Source organism: Coloeus monedula (assembly GCF_965178545.1).
Source record: "Coloeus monedula genome assembly, chromosome: 13".
NCBI lineage: Eukaryota > Metazoa > Chordata > Aves > Passeriformes > Corvidae > Coloeus > Coloeus monedula.
In genome coordinates this window covers 1,636,714-1,660,268 of record NC_138793.1, presented here as the reverse complement: position 1 = coordinate 1,660,268, position 23,555 = coordinate 1,636,714, and the positions used below count along the sequence as shown (strand labels likewise).

The window sequence follows — 23,555 nt, the reverse complement described above, 5'->3', positions numbered from 1 at the left end:
CTGTACTGGTGATGCTCAGGACTGTACTGGTGCTCAGGACTGTACTGGAGCTCAGGGACTGTACTGGTGCTCAGGGACTGTACTGGTGCTCAGGACTGTACTGGTGATGCTCAGGGACTGTACTGGTGCTCAGGGACTGTACTGGTGGTGCTCAGGACTGTACTGGAGCTCAGGACTGTACTGGTGATGCTCAGGACTGTACTGGTGCTCAGGGACTGTACTGGTGCTCAGGGACTGTGCTGGAGCTCAGGGACTGTACTGGTGCTCAGGACTGTACTGGTGCTAAGGGACTGTACTGGAGCTCAGGACTGTACTGGTGCTGCTCAGGGACTGTACTGGTGCTCAGGGACTGTACTGGAGCTCAGGACTGTACTGGTGATGCTCAGGACTGTACTGGAGCTCAGGGACTGTACTGGTGGTGTTCAGGACTGTACTGGTGATGCTCAGGACTGTACTGGTGCTCAGGGACTGTACTGGCGCTCAGGGACTGTGCTGGCGCTCTGGAGGCGGTCGCTTCAGTTCACATTCACAATTAAGCCGCGCTCCCTTGCGCCGAGTGCCCTCGCTGGGACCTTTGTCCCCTTCTCTTCCGCATAAAACCGGAGAGAGTCATCGAGAGCCCACTCGAGGGTGAAAAATGGCTCTTCCAAGCCCGATTGCAGTGCTTTGCACTTTGTTTTGTAGTGTAGTGTTCCTCGTGTGCGGGGCAGAAGGTGAGACACGCGAGCTGTTGTTGTTGCTGCTGGGGAAGCCACTGCACCAACAAGTTGCAATGTTTTTTTCAAAGGCAGTAAATCTTTTATGCTTTGGTTACCAATCTGCAAAAATGCCTTCATATTGCTAAAATTACTGTTTTTGTGGGATGAAGCTATTTTTGAGATGATTTAATGAAAAGAAAGCTTTCTGTCTTTTTTAAAAGGTAGAAAGTAGCAACATTTCTGACTTATCTAAACAAAATATTTTTAAGATCTTGTTAAATTATAAATTCAGGAAATGTTAATGGTTTTGCTGTTTGCTCTGAAATTTGCTCTTGCAGAGTGAAACAGGTAAACTCTGTGCTACCTGGCTCCAGGTGTCACTGGCAGGAGGGTTTGGCATGGGGTGTCTGCCACTGCACCAAAGCAAAATGAAACCTGGACAAAATTGAAAGGAATAAGCTGAAATGTTCTAAATTAAACAGTCAGTTAAAAATACTTAATAGAGAAGTCTATCTGATAATTATGAAGGTGCAATTTAATTTTTTTTCTTTTTTACCTTTTGTGTTGCTTAGGACAGAGTGCTGCTGAGCCAGAAGTGACTATTGCACTCGGACGGCTCAAAGGAACACAGACAAAAGTGAAGGGGACAGACAAGCATGTGAATGTTTTCCTGGGAATTCCTTTTGCAAAAGCCCCTCTTGGATCTTTGAGGTTTTCCCCACCTGAACCGCCTGAACCCTGGACTGGTCTGAGAGATGCAACTTCTTACCCACCACTGTGAGAGCTGTTCAGTTCATTTGTAGACAGAACCTGCCCATGCTGGTCAGGGTTGTGTTTATTGGGATACAGGGGCCTGATTTTTGCTGAGGAGTTTATGTTTGGTAGTGGATACATTGCCAGTACTGGAATATTTCAAGTACAGGTGTGGAGATGTGCTTTTACAGGCTGCACCTCTCACTGATTCTAAATAACACAAAATTCAAGCACCCTGTGGGGATTCAGCCTGTGGGGCAAAAAAAAGTGTGTTTTCTCAATCATTGTTACATTGATGCAATTGCAGTTTTTGTACTAATAATTGTACTTTTTTTTTGTGAAGGTGTCCTCAAGATCTGTCCCTGTTGAAAACAGCTGAAAAAAACTATAAAGAAAAGCACATTGCATTCCAAACTTCTGAGGATTGTTTGTACCTCAGTGTTTACAGCCCTGCTGGCTCAAGCAAGAAGGACAAGTTACCTGTATGTAAACCATTGAACAAACTTGTGTTTTATAAAGCTTGCAAGTAATGATTGCCCCTAAGAGACTTAATTGCTTTTGAAAATGTGATGCTGCACAGGCAGAAATAATATTAGCGTGTAAAATTCAAAGTCCACCAATCTGAAATTCAGCTGCCATTGTGCTTCAGTGATTTGGTGTTCCTAATTCTCTGAGGTTGCTTTCCTTTTTGAAATGAAACATGCAAACCAGTGCATAAAGGCGTGTCTCACCCTTTTGTTTCGAAGGTAATGGTGTGGATCCATGGAGGCAATTTTATATTTGGTGGTGCTGCTAGGTATGATGGCTCTGCACTGTCAGCCTACGAGAATGTTGTGGTGGTAATAATTCAGTACCGACTGGGACTCCTTGGATTCTTCAAGTAAGATCACCTATTTCACTTTTTACAAAGTACTTGCTGTCATGTTCAAAGCATGGGTAGTTCTGTTTGCTAAATCTGCTGAACTTCTATATCAGCTTCCCACTCTTACAGTGGTTTAAATGTACATAATTCACTGACATCAGGGCTTCAGAACACCAAGAAATGTCTGTACATCCCATGTGATTGCAGCCTGCTACCAAATCATAGTTGGGCTTATTTGGATGGGTTGTTTGTTCTGGCCTTTGCTTCCATCCTCTGGTGTGTAGAGCAAAAACTCATGTAGAGTAAAGGCCAGGGATCCGCCCGTGCAGGGGTGAGCAGAGAGTGGAGGCGAGTCAGGGGCTGAGGTGTGACCGTGCGGGGCTGGAGGTCAGGGCCAAATATGACCCTTTGGACAATATAGAAAATGTTGAGATTGACTTTACTGTGGGATTGTTGGTGTTCCTGAGGAGTGGCTTGTGCTGCTTTCCTTTCAGTACTGGTGATGAGCACGCCCGCGGGAACTGGGCATACTTGGATCAAGTCGCAGCTCTTCGGTGGGTCCAAGGAAACATTGAGCACTTTGGTGGAGATCCAGGCTCTGTCACTCTCTTTGGTGTATCTGCAGGATCTTGCTCTGTTTTTGCACATGTAGGTATATAGTAGATAGGAATAAAAGTCTTCAAAAACTCAATTAGTGTAACTTTTCATGCTTAATCTGGTTTTTGACAGTAAGTTTAACAGCACGTTGTGCTAAATCTGGAGACTTCCCCTGTAAGCAAATAAAGATGTGTAATTCCCCACTGAATCCAGGAGCCTAGTCAAGCATAGAGTTATGGATAAGGGTGTTAATGTAGAATAAATACTTTCTCTTCTTCCCTTCTTGGCAGGTGTTATCTCCTTTATCCAAGGGTCTCTTTCATAAAGCAATATCAGAGAGTGGAATTCTAATTCCCCCCAATAAAGACTTACATCTTTCAACAAATCTTGAGGTAGGCTCATTTTTTTGCATTTTAAAGTCTTTATAACCTAAAATAGGATGCTTATATGTGATAATTTGTTTAAACGAGAAAAGGGGAAAATCTCATTGTGTGCTGTGCAACAAAGATGATCCAGTTTATTCTTGCAGCACACCTGTTTAATTTCAGTCTATTTGGTGTTAGAAATAGATTGTACAGCTCTATGATTGTAACACCTGTGGGCTGTCAAAGGTGTATTCAGTCATACACATGCCAAGCTAGGCAAATGTCCATTTTTGTACCCACTGTACCCTATACAGTAACTGGGACATTTATTATGGAAAACTTAATAAGAATCCAGAAGAAGAATTCAGGTTTTTATTGACCTACAGTTTTTTAAGGGAGTCTTTTATTTTATGTGAAGTAAATTAATTTAAAATAAAAAAAATCTTAACATTTTTTCTATAAGTGCCTTTTAATTTCTTTTCCTGTAATGACAGATAGTAATAATGTAAATGTTTCTGGATTTTCTTTTCTTATTTGGTTTATGCTACAAGCTAGTGTTATCTCTACAGCAAAGTTTGAAGAACAGTGAATGGAAATACAGCAAGAAAGAGAAGTACACCAGAATGATTTCACTTTGTGATCGAATTGTAGCATTTCTAGTAAAATAAAATACTCAAAGATCTATCAAGCTCACCTAAATCTGCCACTAAATCCAGCTATTAACAACAGTGTGTATAATGATTTTCTAACAGTGCTTGTCTTTGTTGGTAATTTTCAGAAAATTGCCAGTATCTTTAAGTGTGAGACGAGCAGTTCCCTGTCCCTGCTGAGCTGCTTGAGGAAGCAGGAAGCAGAGCACCTGGTCTTTAACAGCAAGGTAGGTGAGACTTCATGGCAACAGAATTTTTTAATGGCTCTCTTGCAAAACTTTGGCTCAGCCTCTGATCAGAGTTCATTGATGGTCTGTTCCAAAGTTGATTTTTCTTATCTTTTGTCAAAATACTCCCTAAATGTTGAAATCCTTTCACACAGAATTTCTCTCTGGAAGTTTTGGCAGTGTTGCAGCACCTGTAAAGTTGTGAGTGAGGTTTGAGCATCCCTATGTTTTAATGTCAGAAGCAGCACAGGATCAGGAACCCATTACATTCCTCTACACCTTGACCCAGCCATTGTATACTCCTGTGCCAAACTAAATTTATGTTACAGTGGATGTAGACACTTGAATTTCTTAAAGCCCTTTTTTGCACTTAGGACATTGAATGTGGACAACTTACATGACTTCAAGGGAAATTTGGAAATACTATTAACAACTAATTTGATCTTTTTTTTTTCTCTTCCTTCAGGAAATCTCATTTCTACCCTTAGTTTTGGATGAAGTGTTTCTTCATAAGCCACCTGAAGAGATATTGGCTGGAAAAGAATTCAATGTAGTGCCATTTATGATAGGAGTCACCAACAATGAATTTGGCTGGAATATTAGATCTGTAATTTAATGTCTATTCTTCACTTTTAGTGTGTTTTTAATGTTTGTGTTAGGTGTTAGGACAAGTCTTTGCATTGTTGGAAATACATACAAGGTAAACTTTGTTTGCATTGTGGCTCTGCAGTGACCCAGAACCACCTTGTCACAAGAGGGTGAGAGAGGCTTCATCTGCAAGTTAAACATGGACACATCAGCTGGAACATCAATTTTGTAAAGTATTTTCTTATCCTAGAATTTTAATCCCTCACCCAGGCAGAGAGAGGAAAAAGAATGCAACAATCAAGGGCTTATTACAGAAAGAAAATTAAAGCCAATCCTTTCCCCCACTGTAGTCAGGGTTGATACATAGCGTGTTTAAAAGTGTGCCACTGATCACCTAGACCAGCTTCCCTTGTGTGTCATCACCACCCTGCAGAAAGAGCTTTCATTTGAAAACCTTGGGGCAGAGTGTGGGGACAATGCAGGTGTCCAGCCCACTCTGCAGAAATCCTTTCTCATAGGAACTCAATGGGTAACACAAAAACATGAGCAAATGCTCTCAGTGCTCAAAAACTGCAGGAGATGGATTTATGTTCTCTCTCTTTCTTGTCCCTTTTTTTTTCATTTCCTAAGTATTCAGTTTCCTTTCTGCAGTACAAAGCATTTGTTCTGAATCTGTGTAGCAGCTGTCTGTGGGAACATGCTGGTTTTGATTCCCAGTGCAAAGTGAAATCGGTTTGAATTTATTTTGCAGCCAGAACAGTTGTTTTATGTAATGCTGTAAAAGAGGAGGAACCCTGCCTTATCCTTATTTCAAAGGGCTCAAACAGTTGGACTAGAGACAGGCTGCCAGTGACTTTTAAGATCTCCCCCAGTAGAATGAAAATCTGCCTGTGAGACAGAGGCAGCTTTTTGCTTCAACTCTGCCCTTATGTTTTCTGGTCCTACAATTTTCTTAATGTTGATTTAAGGATTAACTATGTAGTATGAGTGGTCTATGTAGAAACCTTCACCAAGGCAACATTTACTGCAGTAAATACAAGCTTTTCAAGACAGTGGCTGCATTGTGCTGTGCTTTTGCATGTGATTTGATGTTCAAAAATAAACACCAGTAGTAAGAACTAATGGAATAATGTAGTTCCAATGTTGAAAATAATGGAGACATTGAATGGTGCTAATAACATTGGTTTTTTTCTCTGTACAGACATCAAAAATGACAAGTTTGAGGGAAATAGGAGATAGAAAATCAATTGCCTCAACTCTAGAGTTTTTTCTACCAATGATAGTAAGTACTGCTGCACTAATCTAATTTGAGAAGTGAGTTTTCTTTTTCAGGTATCTAACAGACCTGGTCTCACTGCTTGAGTCATAGTGTCACTAAGGGCTGAGGTCATGTTATGCTTTGGGGAGAGTCCCAGCAAAGCTGACAGGACCAGGGTGTACAGAGTTGCACACAAATAGGATTGAGTCAGGCCTGGGATTTGGGAAAATGCCTTTTTCATTCTAGACCTCAACCAATACTTTAATCCTACATGTTTGTAGGATTACTGTGATGGTATCCTGAGTGTTAAAGTATCTCATGGCTAGTCTCCTGCTTGGGGGGCTTCAAGGCATATTTTTCAGTATGTTTACACTAATTGTAGCTTTTAAAGTAGTTACTTTGCACTCCTAGTTTTGAGGTGTATCTTTGAGGCAGCAAATTCTAACCCTGAAAACTTACACTGTTTTTGGAAATTCCATTGGCCTTGTCTTCTTGTCTAATAGTCCATAAATCTGTCAAGGACTGAGAATTTACTTTTGAAATTCCCATCTCTCTTCTCCTGAAGAAAACAGAAGCCAAAGATATTGTCAGGAGAAATTGCTGGATCTACACTTATTCCTGTAGAGTTTTAACCCATATAAATCTAGTGCAAATTTGACCTGAGGTGGCTGGTTTGTTTGGTATTTTTTTCCCTACAAAAATCGTGAATAGGTTTTGTTCTGCATCAACGTGGGTGCTGTCCTGGACCTTTGTGCCTTTGCAGAATCTCTGAAGTTTAAAAGATGGCAATTTCAGCTGCTAATTTAGACAGTGATCATTTGTCTGTTTGTTTCTTGTCTCTTAGGATGTACCCTCACATTTTCTGCCCATGATCATAGATGAATATCTGGGAGACACAGAGGATCCTGCAGAGCTACGGGACCGATTCCTGGACCTGCTGGGGGACATGGCAATTGTCATGCCTGCCATCAAAGCACTGAATTATCACAGGGGTAAGCTGATCAACAGCAGTGGGACATTCAGACTTCCTACTGGAGGCTGGATCAAATGATGTAGACTCAAATCTTGTCATATATAGGCAAGTTGCCTTTGAGAACTTGAGGAATGATACTGGTCTGCAGGGTTGTGTGTAGTCCCTTATCTTTGTATTAAGTGTCTTGCACTGTGCTCATAATCACAATATATTGAGAGCAGAGCATGATAACACAGGTGAATGCTTGCTAACTTAAGTATGCAGGCTTAAAAATTAAAACATATCAAAGCAACCTTTGTCCTTTGGCCCACAGCTACTTGGAAGGTCAGCTCTGTGGTCTGGAGATTTTCTGGTCTGAAAGTGTAGACAAGCCATGCCAAGATACCCAGAACTGGAAATAGACTGATGTTATTTTGTTTTCTGTAAGTTTTCCTAGGGTGGATCTTTGAATTTTTATCTTTTTTTTTTTTTTTTTGGTAAGTGCTGAATTCTTAATTCTGCATTAAAAATAGAAGTACATACTTGAATGTAAGAATTGCATTAAAAATATGCCCAGTATAAAGCTTTGTTTAAAGTAATATTTTAAACAGCTGAGACAGCTGTAGTTTATGTATCTCTTCTTTAACTCTAAATGTTATGTCTTGCAGAGTCTGGAGCTCCTACCTACTTCTTCGAATTCCAGCACCGGCCCAGTTCATACTGGGATAGCAAACCAGACTATGTGAAGGCTGACCATGGGGATGAAGTTGGCTTTGTCTTTGGGGGGCCATTTCTGGCTGGTGACATCCAGCTCCGCAGTAAGGAACAGACACTGCTCACTCATAAATTAATCTGGTAGCACTGGCATTCTTCTATTCAGTGTTCTATTCATTTTTATCAGACTGAAGTGCATATATTGGCAGTGAGATCAAACCATAACCCTTTCTCCTGACAGATTTGGTTTTACAAATTTAACCCTCTCTGTCTTCTCTCCTGTACAGTTTGCTTGTTCTGAAGCACAGTAAGTTCCACATCTTGTCAGCAATTCAGCAAATAGGACATTTGCTAGAAAATTCACTGTCATTATCCCAGGACTGTGCATGAATTTGCCAAATAGCTTTGGCTGAAAATTAAATTGAAGGAAAGGTCAATTAAACTTGCAGAATGCTTGGGAAGCAGGAAATCCAGGATCTCTTCTTTTCCTGAGGAGTTTAGGCCAGTGTCTCCTCCTTTCCAGGAAATCTCACGGGCTGTCAGGCTCCAGAGACTGAGGGACTTGATCTTTTTTGCAGGAAGTGATTCCAGCTGTGTTCAGAGCAAGGCTTGGAATTCCAGTGTTTCATTTTCTATGTGAAGACCTAATGGTTAGGTCTATTTTGTTCCACAATTCAATAATACTTGAGCATTTATTCAAATGGAACCAGTCCATTGAGGGAGGATTAAGGGTGTAATCCCAACATTTCCATGGGATTCTGGAAGTTCCTTCTGGCAGAATCCCACATTGTTACATTCCAGATGAATCTGCCAATCACTGAACAGTTAAGATACATGATGCCACTTCCTAAGGAACATTATGAATCCAGCAACATTCTTTAATTACATATGCCTAAACCAGTAATACTCAACATGGAGCATTTGCTTTCCCATGGAACAAATTTGGAACAGTTCTTATTTTGACAAAGAGACACAAAATGTCTGCTTATTTTAAGTGAATTCACCAGTTTTTCTGGTTTTATTTTTCTCATTTGTGCAGTAGTTCAAATCTGGTTCAAAGCCTACATAAGTGAAAGTATTTCCTTTTACTCCATTGAACTTTGGAGCAATCCAGCTATGTTGTAAAGCCCTTTGTTAATCTGTTACCAGAGCCTTTTCCTTTTGCTTATATTTTATATTTATTTTTTTTACTTACATATCTTGGCACTAGAAAACACTGAACAGTTCTTCTCCTCTTTGCCTGAATTTACCAAGGGCATTAAGATATCAAATATTTTTCTTAGTGTATTGAGATGCATTTATAATTAAAAACACACTGGAACTGAAATAATTCTCACCCAGTGATACAGTGATCTTACGTGCTCAGAAATGGAGTGGCATCATCTTGTGTGAGAATGAAGAAATCTTTGCCTAGTCATGCACTGAGTAATAGGGAGAATTTCAGTCCCACAAGACTAGAATGGGATCCAGGAAACAAAGCCATGTGGCCCATTCCTGGAGTTGTACTGGGATGCAGTACACATGAGGGGGTTTTGGTTCTGCTCTGATTTCCTGGAAGGTTACAGGCACATCACCTTATTTCCTTGTACCCTAATTCCCTGATTTCTGCAGTAAGGTAATTATGCAGTTCATGAGGAGTGCTGAAATCCCTTGATGTTTGCTGTATTGCTGATATTTTGCTGGTGTTGTGTCTCTGTTGCAATTGCTAAGTTGTTACAGTATGTTCACACACAGAAATGCTGCTCGTGTAGTAGCAATGTCTTGATTTCTGCCACACAGAGGAACTATTCTGTATTTTGTCTGTCAGATGAAGTTACAGAGGAAGAGAAGAACCTCAGCAGAACTCTAATGAAGTACTGGGCTAACTTTGCTCGAAATGGGTAAGAATCATGACATTAATGACAGATATTGCTGCTTTGCACTGACTCCATGGGGAATTGGCTGTTTTGTTGGTTCAGTCTTAACTTCTGTGATTGAATTCCCCTGCAACTGAAAAGGGCACTCACTCTTTCTTTCTTCTTGCTTACAGAAATCCTAATGGAGAGGGTCTGGTTGAATGGCCATCTTACAACCAAAATGAAGAATACTTGCAGATAAATCTACAACAAAAGAAAGACAGAAAGTTGAAAGAAAAGAAGGTAGAATTCTGGAAAAAAGTGATCCTTGAAAAGACAAAGAACAAAAGCATGGAAAACAAGAAGGTTAAATTAGAGTTATAGTTTACAGTCTAAACATGCATATAATATGCAAACTGTTAGGATAGTAAAAGGAATTACTTGAAGTAATTTTGAGGATAAAAATTACACTTCCCTTCTTTGCACCTTTTCTTCACAGTTCTCATACTTGCAATTATTCCCTGTAATAATTCCAGTTGATCCCTCACTTGTTAAATACAGCTACCTGATTTCCCCAGTGCTCAGATTTTTCTGTCACTCCCCCATGACTGAAGACAGAATGTAGCAGCAACATTGTTTTAATAAAGTGAAATCAATGAAGACCCAATTTGTGAGTAAAACTGTCTCTTGATGCCAAGTTTATTGGTGGTACAGAAGTTTTGTTGTGGTGTAGATACAAAAATGTCCTCTGTGGAAAGAAGATGAAACTACAGAATGTTCTGCTTCATCAGTTGGTTTTACAACTGAGACAGGATAGTTCTGAATGTTGTGGTACCTAATCTGTAACAGTAGTGCTGGAATGAAGACTTCTCCCAAAGGGAGAAAAGGGAGAATATGCCTCCAGTACCCACAGTTCTCTCCTTTTAAATTTGGCTGTAACTTCCCTACAAGGATTAACATTTCTGTCTTTTCCCCAGTGCTTCTCTCTGTGCTTCAGGCTGTTCCCTGTGCCACCAGTCAGTGCCAGTCAGTGCCAGTGTGCCTGTTTGCACTGGCTCACAGCCTCACTGCCAGCACTGGGTCTGTCCCAGGGCCACTCTAGGGCCCTCACTGGCTGATTGGCACTTGGGCTGCCAAGAGCAAGGCTTGGACTCTTCATGGCAGAGTTGTCAATCACTTCTCTGCCATGTCTTTTTCTCCTGTACCTGGCTCCTAGGCTGCTCCAGCTATCCCAGCCACATTCCTGGTCACACTGGTGCCTCACAGCAGAGTGATGCAGCTCCACAGATCCTACAGGGCAATGAACATAAGTTCCCCCTCCCTTCATCTCCTCTCTTTATCTCTGGAAGAATTTTAAACTGTTCATGGCTAATAATGTCCTACAGCAACTAGCTACCCAACCCTCCTTTCCAAATTGCATTACTGGAAGGAGTAGGGTGGGATTTCCTACATCTTCTTGCCCAGGTTCTGTTGCCAGGCAGAACTCAGGAGCAGGGTGAGACTGTTAGGACAACTGCAGTTCTGGTAAGCAGAACTTCCTCCTAAGCATCTGCCCCCACTCCTTTTTTTACTTCCTTTGTTTTGTGAGGGGAATATAATTTCAAAATAGTCTTGCTAAATCTTCATTGCAGAAACCCTTGAGGTACTGTGCCACTTCCTTTAAAAGGAGATGAACAGGCAGTGCACAGAATGTATGCTCATCTTGTGTGTGCAGAGAAGTGCAGTTGAATTGACTTCTGAGCACAGGCCAGCACTAAAAATAAATCACAATGGAAAACGTCAGAAGATTTTACTCATTTCTATGTAGAGATAAGCGCTGTGATACTCCTGTCTCATCCCAGAGACATCCTGAGGTGAGATTAACACTGGCTCTTTAGCATGTGGTAAAGCTGTCCAAGTTTCACAGGCTCTAGCCCCTATTTCTATATACTGTAGCTTCACTGAATCCTCACCAGGGGCTGTGATATTTGTCTATTTTTTTTTCAGCTATTGAAATCAGGAAAGATAGCAGTGTGTTAAACTACAAAGAGGCAAAGGTCACCATGTGGCAGGATTTTTTGGTTGACCCTTGACTTACGCATTATTCACTGACTGAGGGGAAGCTGCAAAATATCTTTAAATTAATGCCAAACAGGATTTAAGAATGGTACTCACCAGGTATGTAGCACTGTCCCCAGATTCTACAAGTCTAGTCCGTGCCACTAGGGTAAGAGTTTCTACATTTGCAAAGCATGTAGGCCATGCTTGCAGATCCTGCAAAGTATCTACAGACAAGGCTGTAGGGATCTAAAATCCCATTTTTTGTTATCTTACTGTAAGTAAGAAGGACAGAATTTGCAGAAACTGTTTTGCACACATAATGTTTTCAGAATGGCTGCTTCTCTAGGTCTGTGGATGGGATATGGGCTCAGACTTTTTGCGGAGTGGGTACTTGGAAGAGAAGTAGTGAGTAGAACAAAGATTGAAGAGAAAAACTTGGAAATTAAAATAGTAATGAAGGGGGAAAATAAAAGGAAAGTAAGTGGGAAAATATGGAGTCTAGTAAAGACCAGGAGATTGAAAGTAAATTGGTTTTGGAACTAAAGTTTTTTACAGCGAAAGGAGAGAGCAGCAGGTGGAGTACAGCGTATTTGGCTTTGCAGCAAAGGAGCCCTCCTGTAGCTTGTGGGTCACGAGTGAGCTGAGGCATGAATGCCCACCAGTGTGGGATCTGACCCACAAGGAGGGATCCTTGTAGTTCCACCTTGCATGGAAACAGTTTTCCTTGCCAGGAACCAAAGCAATCCAAGGTAAGGAGACAGTGAGAGAATTTACAATGACACCCAAGCAGGCAAACAGGAGTGCAGAGTTTACTCCTGTGCAGTGTTTCTGAGGTGTCTCAGAAACCTTTATCACTCAGATAAAGGTAAAAGATAACTTATTCTAAGCTCCATACCTTGTACCCCAGGCCCCTGTTCTATTAATTGCATTAGACAATGCATTTATCTATCATTATTATACATTCAAGCAGCACAGACTACTCCCAGAGCAGTTTTATCGACCCTTAGTGTCCTGAACTTCACTCTTGAGAAACAAGGAAAAAAGTCTCCCAGGGAACACCTATACAGCCACAGTTCATTGTAATTCTGCACTGAAGCTTTTGTCCTCATTGTTTTCTCAGCAGCTCAGATTTACAGCATTATCCATGTGCCAGTGTACAGCGAGCACTGGTGTTGCCCTCAGGCTCAGGAGCTGCACCCCAGCACAGCCCTGGTAGGGTGCACAGGGCACTGGGGCAGAGCTCAGGAGCCACCAAAAACACAGCAAAGGCTTGAGACACTGCACTGGATGAAGTCACCTGCAGTTACCTTCCAACAGTTTGCTCTGTGAGCAGTCCAGGTTAAAGTTGACGGGGGTTTACCTCCAGGGGCTGTAAATCACAACTGTGCAGATACACACAGGAAGATATGGAGTAAAGTACACAAGCAACATCTGGAGTAAAGTGCACAAGCAGAGCCACAGCACACAGGATTAACAGGTATATAATAGGTGTGCTAAACTAATTTAAAGACTCTGGGTCTTGTAACCCACTCAGCTGTAAAGAGAGGTGTGAGCTGTAAGGGATCTGTAGAAATGGAGCACCTCTCCTGTGGAGACAGGCTGAGGGAGTTGGGCTGTTCAGCCTGGACAAGAGAAGGCTCTGGGGAGACCTTGGAGCCCCTTGCAGTGCCCCAAGGGAGCCTACAAGAAAAATGGAGAGGGACTTTTGCCAAGGGCATGTAGTAACAGGACAAGGGGGAATGGCTTCAAACCAACAAATGTAGGTTTAAATCAGATATGCGGAAGAAGTTCTTCCCCGTGAGGGTGGGGAGGCCCTGGCACAGGTTGCTCAAAGAAGCTGTGGCTGCCCCCTCCCTGGGAGTGTCCAAGGCCAGGTTGGATGCGGCTTAGAACAATCTGGGATAGTAGAAGGTGTCCCTGCTTGTGGCAGGGGGTGGAATGAGTAGAGCTTTGAGTTTTCTTCCAACCCAAACCATTCTGTGGTCATATCATAAGATTCTTTGAAATGCTGTTTCTGACAACTGAGAATTCCCATGATCTGAAATTGCAAAACTACCTTTCTGGGGCAAGAGCTACTGAGTCAGGGGAAAAAAAAAGAAAAAGGCAGAGCCTAATACTTCTGTAAAACCAACACAAGCTCTTAGTTAATATGAGCAGAAAATGTCTATTCAGCTATTCTATTCTCTCCTTTTCAAATCATCCTTCAATTATGGATGTGAAATGACTGAAAATAAAACCACTGGATTTTTCAGAGGCATTAAATATATAGTTACCACCCAAATACTACCCTTCAATATTGTTCCCACATTACAAAAGCTGATAATTCATCTCTTTATTATTGTAACTGTGTTGCGACACTATACCAAACATCCCTGAACACACAGGACTGAGTGACAGGTGTCTCCTGCACCCTGCAGGAAAAGCTGGAATTTTTCTAGTGTTGGTTTTGTCAGAAAATATGCTTTTATGGCAATAAAAATCACTCAACTCTTACTTCAGTAAAATCCCACTCTTCAGAGGTGTTGGTTTGGATTTGGCTATATTGTGTTTCTTACACTGAGATCTTAGTACCAGAATGAAGTAAACATCATAAAGTAGAAACGAGGTGCCTTCCAGGTCTCTCTGCTGTGCAGGGTGAGGAAATCCTCCCCGCCTTGCTCCAGCCGGTGGTGCTGCAGCAGCAGGACACCGCTCCCGGTGCAGTGCAAGGCTATTTCCAAAGCATTTTGAAGCCCACTGAGCCTGAGATTCTGTGAAAACTCAAGAGGAGCAGCGGGGAGGCAGCAGGAGCCCCGTGGGGCAGGAGGGCTCCCTGCTCCCGACCCCAGCCCGGCAGTCCCGGTCCTGGCTCGCAGCCCGAGCACTCCCTCGCCTTATCCGTGTTTGCCTTGCGTAAGGTGGCCCTGGCCGAGCCTATAAAGCCTCAGCCTGCGGGGTTCGTGCCAGTGGCACCATGGCAGCCTCGAGGGACGCGGCGCTGCTGGCCTGGATCCTCTTCATCGGGGGCACGGCGCTGGTGGCCACAGGTAAACGCCGGGGTTCTGCTCTGTGGTCCCTGCAGGGCGAGAGGGCACCTGCAGCTGCCTCCCGGGGCAGCCCCTGTGCCTCCCGAGAGCTGGGCACCGACCCTGGGCGGAGATGGACACAAACCCTGGGCAGAGCTGGGCACAAACCCTGGGCGGAGATGGACACAAACCCTGGGCAGAGCTGGGCACAAACCCCGAGCAGAGCTGGATGCAAACCTTGGGCTGAGCTGGGCACCAACTCCGTGCACAGCTGGACCCACAATCTGAGCTGCAGTAGCAAAAAGCTTATTTCAGTTTTTAATCTGCTTTCAGTCATTTCTCTTATTTGCCTTTTTCGCAAATAGCAAAATCAAATCCCTGTCCCAAAATCTTGCCTGCTGAGGCCGAGCAGCCGCAGCACCACATCTGCAATTTGATATTAAGAACTTTCACACCGATCTTAAAACGAGTCTTCCTTAAATGTTAACAGTATTTGTCTGTGCCAGACTATTTTTGGGTATGTTAGAAGCTTTTTCTCCTGGCTGTACATACTATCATGAGTCTGGAACATATTTTCTCTGTTCATTGCCTTTTCTCAATGAGAGCAATCTATTGGGTTTTTATCTAACAACCCAGGGCAAAAAGAGATTAAGATCTATGTGCAACCACTAATGCATGTATGGCAAGACAATATATATGATATACCTGAGGGAGATTATACATACAGACCAATCAAAATGAAACATCAAGGCTAAAACAATGTCATCTATACTAATTTAATAGAGGTGTAATAAAACTTGGTTAGAATAAATTAGTAAATCTAAAATTTAAATGAGTAAATACTAGTAATCAAATTAGTGAAATGAAATAGTAGATTAGAATAGTGTACTGTTAAAACTGATCAGAGTTTGTTGAAGCTTTATGTATAAAAATTACTTGTTTAAGTAAATTAAAGGTGTATATTTAAGTAGTAAATCTGGCAATAGCTTAGAAATAGACCAGTTATGTGATTTTGTGCTCCTGTCCCACAGAACAAAAAGCAGAACAACCAGAAGCGGAGACCAAATATGGGAGAGTCCGAGGGTACCAATTCAAAGTAGACACAGCTGAGAGGACTGTAAATGTTTTTTTGGGACTTCCTTTTGCTAAGCCTCCAGTTGGACCACTGAGGTTTACTGAACCCCAGCCACCTGAGCCATGGGAAGGTGTCAGAGACGCCACTTCTTACCCACCAATGTAAGGCCATGACAAAACCACTGAACTTTTAATGATGTTACACTCTGTGCAATTCCATGACACTGATGTATACACAGGACAATCCACAAAGATAAATTCCTTGGTGCCATCTCGTTGCACCTGCAGCTCTTACAGTGGATGCATTTCTAAAGACACCTTTATAAGCTGTTCTCTTTACTAAAAGCTGCTATCTTATGGGCATCAGTGATGAACTGAGATGGACCAGCACTTTTCTGACAATGCTCTGGCTCAGGAGCACTTGGCTATCACTTACCATTGACTATAAACCTTTGGAGTAGATACAGAAAGAAGCTGGGGAAACGCTGGAATACAGCATTAGGCAAAAATGTTGAGTCAAGTGCTTCAAAGGGCACATAAAAATGCAGAGCAATTCTAATCGACATTGTAATTGTCTCACTCCAGTTGTCCCACTGCCCTTGTTTAGTGCCTCAAGCCTAATATCTACCATTGCAAAGTAAAAAGCTATGGGAGATGTAAAATAATCAATTTATATTTTCATTGAAGTCATTTATAGCCATATGTATTTGCAGATATATTTCTGTGATATTTTGAAACATGCAAAATTGTATCTGCATGTCACTGTGTACTGCAGTGTCTTTATTTTTACAGGTCTCATTAATGACAGGTCAAAGGAAGAAAATCTATTAAAAGAAAAAAAAAGTTTTCAATTGCCACCAATCCAGAAATGTACTAGAGATCAGTTTCTGGTTTGCACTTTTTTGTGGAAGTACAAAAAAACTTCATAGCTTTCAGGTTTTAGTTAATTCTGTTGCTTGTTACTTTTTCACTTGTTCAGGTGTCTACAGGATAAAGTACAAGGACAATATTTTTCAGACATTATTACCAATAGAAAAGAGAAAGTTCTTCTCCAAGTGTCTGAGGACTGCTTGTACCTGAATGTGTACACACCCGTTTCTACAGGAAAACAGGAGAAGCTGCCTGTAAGCAAAATCCTTATAACACTGTGAGCAAAATTATCTGACAGCAAACCTACAGCCTGTGCCATGAGCAGACAGACAGGGCAGTTCTCTAGTGATGATAAACTTCAACGCTTTGCCCCAGCAAATATTAACTGAAATTAAAGAGACAAAAAATACTATTTTACAAGAAAAATTGTATTGGCATTTTAACTAAGCAGTGCTTGATTGACTCTAAATAATCTGTCCAAAGTCACAGGGCACTGTGACAGTGTAGGTATTTAACAAAATCATGCAAATTTGTAGACCTGTAGGCTTTAGATTCAACAGATTTCTACCATTTGCGAAATGTAATCTGGAAGAATCAGGAGTGAAACAGCACAAAATAATATATCTTGGGTTGTATTTAGTTTTTATCACTGGGAGCTCATACCTGTGCTGGGTTGACCCTGTTTTTTTCTTTTCAGGTGTTAGTATGGATCCATGGAGGTGGATTAGTTTTTGGAGCAGCTTCATCCTATGATGGCTCAGCATTAGCAGCCTTTGACAACGTGGTGGTTGTAACAATTCAGTACAGATTAGGTATTGCTGGATATCTTAGGTAAGATGTTTTATCTCAGTTTTTCCTAAGTGACTTCCAAAATGATGTCTGCAAAGTCTTCGTGGAGCGCAGAAGGCTTGCTTATGCAAAGAAACATTTCTGAATTGCATCTGCAAGAGTTGGGAACAATTTCCAGTCCCAAGGCAGCTTCCAGACCTGTTCTTGAGGGGTTGTTGCTCCAATCTCAGGGCTTTCCGAGCCATTCATTTGTCAGTTGTGTAGAAAATGGCAGATGATTTTTCACACCACAGATTGTGTTTTCCTTCACCTTTTTGCCTGCATTGAGCATTTAAACAAATCTGTTCTCTCCCTGCAGCACTGGTGATGAGCATGCCCGAGGTAACTGGGGATATTTAGATCAAGTAGCGGCTCTTCGGTGGATTCAGGAAAATATCATACACTTCGGAGGAGATCCAGGATCTGTCACTATCTTTGGAGAATCTGCAGGAGGAATCAGTGTTTCTGCTCTTGTAAGTTCACAGTAATATTGAATTTTAATTACTTAGGGAAAAAAACCCCACCATCCATTTTCAGTATCTCCATGAGAAGTCAATGAGAGAAAAGGGATGGTATTACAGTGACAAATCACCTGGGTCTTTGATACCGCAGTAAGGCAACAATACAGCAAAACAATACAGATTTTGATTGATGAAACTGTGTAATTTTCATACTCAAATGTTGTAGTTATGTGCCAGAATGTTATTACTGATCTGCTGAATTAAATTCTGGTTGGTTTGGTTTTTTTTTTTTTTTAATGTAAAAATTCCCTCAAAGTCTAACCTAATGAGAAAAGTCCTTTAAAAGGAGTTGTGGACCCTTGCCCATTCCCTGTTTGCTTTGACAGCCACTTGTGCAAAGTAATCGAGGTGAATAGTCATGATAGCTGAACTAGCCCTGCAGTTTGTGACCCAGTGATTGCGAAAAATCTTTGTATCAACATGGAGCACATTGGCTACGACGCTCTCCTGCAGTCCCTCAAAATTTGGTGCAGATCACACGGTTGAACCAGGGTTCATTGTACATGGGATACAAATTCCTGTTTCCTCTGGCCAACAGTTCTTTATTGCCCTTCTGCAGCATAGCCAGACTGCTTTGGGCACATTCAATCTATACCTGGCTTGCAGTGCAGTGCCATGAAGCGCTGGAAGCAAAGTGCCGGGGGAGGGGACAGGCAGCTGAGCTCCTGATCCCTGAGAGCGCTGCCAAAGCACTTTGCTCACCTGGACTATGGTCAGCGGCTACACAGTAACACTCTTACGACATGGGCGTTCAAAAGGTTTCAAATGGCTACTGCTGATACTGAAATCCCAAGCTGCTAGTTAGAACGCAGCGCTCGTCACGCTCGTTCTTGCTTTTCCACAGGTCTTATCTCCCCTGGCCAAGGGCTTGTTCCACAAGGCCATTTCAGAGAGTGGTACTGCAGGCCTGGGTTTGTTCACTGAACAGCCTAAAGAGGAAGCACAAGTGAGTATTTGTGGTAATTTTAATCACTTTTTGCAGATAGTTTTGCATATCTTAAACTGTTCATTCCAAAATATAGGAACATGGTTTTTTCCTTGTGAAACAAAACACAGTCATTAAAGACAGTATTTCTGTTGCAAATAGTACATGTTTAATGATGATGTTCAAACACCCAAATATCCACAAAGAAGAAGAGAGAAGGCAGGGAAGAATTAAATGTAAAGGAATAGTATAACATGTAGTGTCTTCAACAAAAGTCAATCTATAATTTTTGGCTGGAAAATGGTATCAGATTCTGAATATTCTTCTCTTCCCCTCCTGTTTGATGCCTGTAGTGTGCAAATAAACAAGACTTTATTAAATTTTTTAATTTGAGAAGTACTGGCTTCAATCCCTTTCTTTTCTCTTCAACTAAAGAAACAATTTCCTGGAACCTGGGATATAAAAGAGACAGCTCTCTCTAATGACAGCTTGTTACTCCAGCCAAAAGGACATCACCAAGAGTGGTAGAATGTGGTCTCTGTTACCCTGTAGAGGGTTTATTCTCTAACTCCTTTATGTCACCCAGCCTTCTCAGCCCAGCACATTATTTACCAGAATTATTATCTTGGAATATTTCTGTATCAAAAAAAATCTGGAGGCAGAGGTTTTGTCCTTCTGCCCATCCTGTGGTGTGAAGGGCTGTGAGGGCTTCCAAATCCCTCCCTCTGGAGCTGGGACATGCCAGGCTCCAGCAACTCTTGTGAAGGAGCTCCATCTCCTCCAGCTGGACTCGGTGTCTCATAGAGCCAGATATAGGAAATGTGTTCAAAACTGTTTGTTTTTACTGCTTGCAGAAAATTGCTGCTGTCTCTGGCTGTGAAAAATCCAGTTCAGCTGCAATAGTTGAATGCTTGAGAGAAAAAACAGAAGAAGAGCTAGTACAGATAGCACTGAAGATGGTAGGTGAAATGATATTTCTTGCATTTAACTGACATCTCAGACTTTTTCATAACAGAGAATACTATTTGTGTGCTGTGATATTAGGAGAACTTGAAGTGAATGTAAAATCTGACTTTCTTGACCTTTTCAGGACATGACAGCACTGCAGCTGTGCAGCGATGCCTTGCCTGAAAAGTGCAAACAGGTTACTGCCCTTCCATTCTGCAGGCACTTGGAGCTACCTGTGGTTTTCTGCCATGCTCTACCAGGGCAAGGAAAAGAAAATGGCACAGATTATTCTGGAGAACCTGAAAATCAAATAATATATTATGTCTTACTTAAAAGCTTTTATCACAATACTGGACTCCACGTGCCTTTGACATTTCAATACAGAAGTTGATTTTTTCCCCCACCGTCCCACACATCCATGGCAGTATTGAACTAAAAAAAAGATGTAAATTCAGTATAATGACTTTTGGACTTTTGTTTCACAAGCATTAGAAATACAATGTTAATCTTCACAGAATCTTCTGCCTAGTGCAGAAAATCCGTCAGAGAAAATTTTAAGATGGCTTGGATACCATTACTACTTCTATTTTCATTAGGCTTCCCTTTGGAACTGCAGTAAAAATCTAAACTTTTAGAAGCAAAATTATTGTATTAATGAAGCTTTCTTTTTCTTTTTTCCCTTATTGTTTAGGATTCCTTTTTCATCAGTTCATGTGTAGATGGTGTATTTTTTCCAAAGAGTCCCAGGGAATTACTATCTGAAAAATCAATCAATGCAGTCCCCTACATAATAGGAGTAAATAACTGTGAATTTGGATGGGGAATTCCAATGGTAAGAGACTTACAGTGTTGTTATTTAAACATCCCTTTGTAAATACAAAGTGTTTTAATAAGTATGATTCTCTGTATCACGCAGATGATGAAATTTCCTCCTTTTGTGGATGGTCTGGATAAAGATGTTGCACGTCAAATTTTACAGAGCAGCTTAGCACTATTCATTAAGGTGAGAGACCATTTCCTGAATAACACAGTGCTGCTTCTTTGCTGTTCTGGCTCTGTTTGTACCCCTGGAGGGATCTATTTCACAGGGAAATGACATTCTATTGTACAGCTCCCTGCCATCAGGCAGAAATGGGCAGAGAAGCACTGCATTCCTGTTCCCTCTTGTGACAGAAAATACTCTCTAAATTTCTAGCCTAAATGCCCCTCTTCTTAAAAAGGAGGAGTTCTGTGGGAATCCAGGAGTGATGCAGGTACCTAAACACAGGTCTCTGGGACATATGAGATACCCCCAGGTTATCCAAGACATGCAGAGTACCAGCAGGTATGACAGGAGACCTGTGGGACACAACCTCCTAAAGCAGTAGCTGGGCACTAGAAAGTAAAACCTGAGAGGTTTAGAGTGAACTGACACCTATGTTCAGGTTTCTTGAGTTTTTGGTTCCCTGTAATTCACAAATCTCTTGGCTTTGTGGTGCCTTTGTGCTCTCCTGAAACCACTATATAGAAAAATACTGATTAAAAGGTAAGAATTAAGGACTCTATAAACAGGGCCAGTACTTGCAAGGTGTCATTCAGTGACACAAACATCCACCATGAACTTAGAAATGCAGAGCCCAGGCTTGTTCTGAAAGGGAGAAATTATGGTCATCTACAACAATCAATGGATTTTATGAAATCCAGCAGGATTTCTTTGCTGTTATGAGGGTTGTTCCCTCAGAAGGGAGAACAATCAGCATCACTGACTGCTGTTTATCTAAAGGTGTTTGATCCCTTGATCTTGCACCCCTCTTTTCCCTGAGAACACCCGTATCCATAGCTGTGTAACTCCAGTCCTGAGCTCTGACACAGCTGAGGATTTTCTCTGAAAGGTGATGTTTGGGGTTCAGCCAGGGATGTGCAGATGCCACACTCATTTACTGCTCTTACTCCTTATAGTATTCATCGTCATGATAAGTACTTTTTATTGCTGTTTCAGGGTATTACGTCTGAAGTTGTTGACAGAGTGTACAAGGAGTACATGGGGGATGCAGAAAGCCCTGCTCAGGTCCGAGATGGCCTCCTGGAGGCAATGGGAGATGTCTTCTTTGTCATCTCAGCTGTGGAAGTGGCCAGATACCACAGAGGTAACTCAGTAGCATTAGAGCAATTGTAGAATTCTCTCCTGGGGGTCGTGTGGACAGTATGCAGCACTCCTCACTATCCAGAGAACTGGTAGTGTTTCATTTAACCAAAACAGTTGTTAATGAAAGTTTATAATCTTTGGAGCAGGTATTTTCAGCTCAAACTAGCACTTTTCTGTATCCTCCAGATGCAGGCAACCCAGTCTACTTCTATGAATTCCAACATCGACCAAGTTCAGCGGAAGGTGTGGTACCAGCGTTTGTAAAAGCAGATCATGGAGCTGAGATTGCCTTTGTCTTTGGAAAGCCATTCTTAGCTGGTGATGTATCCAGGCTTACTCCATATTCCTTTTAGAACCTCATTATTACTCATTTTACTTACTGAAGGGTTTTAGAATAGAATTTCTCTCTTATAAGCATTGTAATGGGCATAAACATTTTCTGTCTTTGGTAGCAGATACTTTTCATTAAACCATTCATCTGCAGTTCTCTCCTAGAAAAAACTCCAATAGCTCAGGGCAACAAGTAGAAGTGACTACAGCCTGCTGCAGTTCATATAGCTGCTACTAATTATTTACTTTCTAATGTGGCTATTTCATCTCTCCCTTTGCAGGAGGTGCTACAAAAGAAGAAAATAAACTTAGCAGAACTGTTATGAGATACTGGACCAACTTTGCTAAAAATGGGTGAGAATCACAGTGCTAATTACAGCTCAAGTTTTGGCTGTGCTGCCTAGAACATACTCACCTGCCTGAAGGTGGTTCCTAGAAATTTGGCAGAATTTAAGATAAATATTGAAGCAACTTATCTTCTTAATGGTGTTTTAAATGAACCTGCAGACAGGAGAAAAAAAAAAAAATCTAAGAGCTGTTACTCCATCTGCAATGGAGTTTTAGATCTAAAAGTAATGGCAGCTACCACACTTCTGCTGTTCCACCGATGGGCATTTTCATAGAAAACTGCCCGTTTATTCAGGTACCAGAATCACATAATCTGGACTCATGTTGGTTTTCTGAAATGCTCTGAACCCAAGCAGTCAGAGAGCAATGAATTGGCAAATGGAGAGCTAACTTTTTGTACTATTATTTCCAGAAATCCCAACGGAGAAGGCTTGGTCCATTGGCCTCAGTATGACCTGGAGGAAAGATACCTGGGAATAGACCTGCAGCAAAAGGCAGCAGAGAAACTGAAAGAACACAGAGTGGAGTTTTGGGCACAACTCGCGAAACAAGCACAGACTGAAAGAAAACACACAGATCTATAAGAGCTGTGGAGGACACAGTTTGCTTTTAAAACCCAAAGAAAAGTCAAACAAAATAAGTTTGTCAGGATGCAGAGTAATAATCACCTTCTAAGTCACTGTCGTGTAATCTGTTGTCCTGATCACAGCGAAAGGGGAGAAACAAGGGGAATTCAGAATATTTGTCTGACTAAAAATCACTAATGAAGAAGCAGAAAATAATTCCCACAATCATTTAGGTTCAAACAGATCACAGTACCTACTCGGTGCATGTCAAGACTGAATAATGAGGTGGGAAAGGGCACATGAATTGAAATCTGTAAGAAATTATCTATACCGAATATACCGTAAGTGTCAGACTATCTTACATGCTTATTCCTCTCTTCTTTCAGAAGAACATGGTCAGTTGTCCTTCCTACAGCCTCTTCTTTCTCTAACTGGATATAACTTGTAGGGAGCAGAGCATCCATCAAACCACGTCT

General features: G+C 41.6%; 1 protein-coding gene across 1 annotated transcript; it reads left to right on the top strand.

Annotated features, from left to right (window-relative positions):
- Window positions 1–610: 610 nt before the first annotated feature.
- Window positions 611–23,097, top strand: LOC309577848 (uncharacterized protein; the record flags this gene model as incomplete). Its single annotated transcript, XM_082290101.1, has 27 exons — window positions 611–713; window positions 1,271–1,475; window positions 1,795–1,933; window positions 2,198–2,331; window positions 2,808–2,961; window positions 3,201–3,302; window positions 4,054–4,152; window positions 4,619–4,759; window positions 5,942–6,022; window positions 6,843–6,990; window positions 7,619–7,768; window positions 9,472–9,544; window positions 9,694–9,865; window positions 10,497–10,515; window positions 14,437–14,565; window positions 15,588–15,780; window positions 16,598–16,742; window positions 17,186–17,319; window positions 17,636–17,789; window positions 18,682–18,783; window positions 19,617–19,721; window positions 20,402–20,542; window positions 20,627–20,713; window positions 21,689–21,836; window positions 22,022–22,153; window positions 22,447–22,519; window positions 22,926–23,097. Exons 1-27 carry the CDS (start codon window positions 638–640, stop codon window positions 23,095–23,097), a joined length of 3,408 nt encoding a protein of 1,135 aa, XP_082146227.1. The 5' UTR covers window positions 611–637.
- Between the last annotated feature and the right edge of the window lie 458 nt (window positions 23,098–23,555).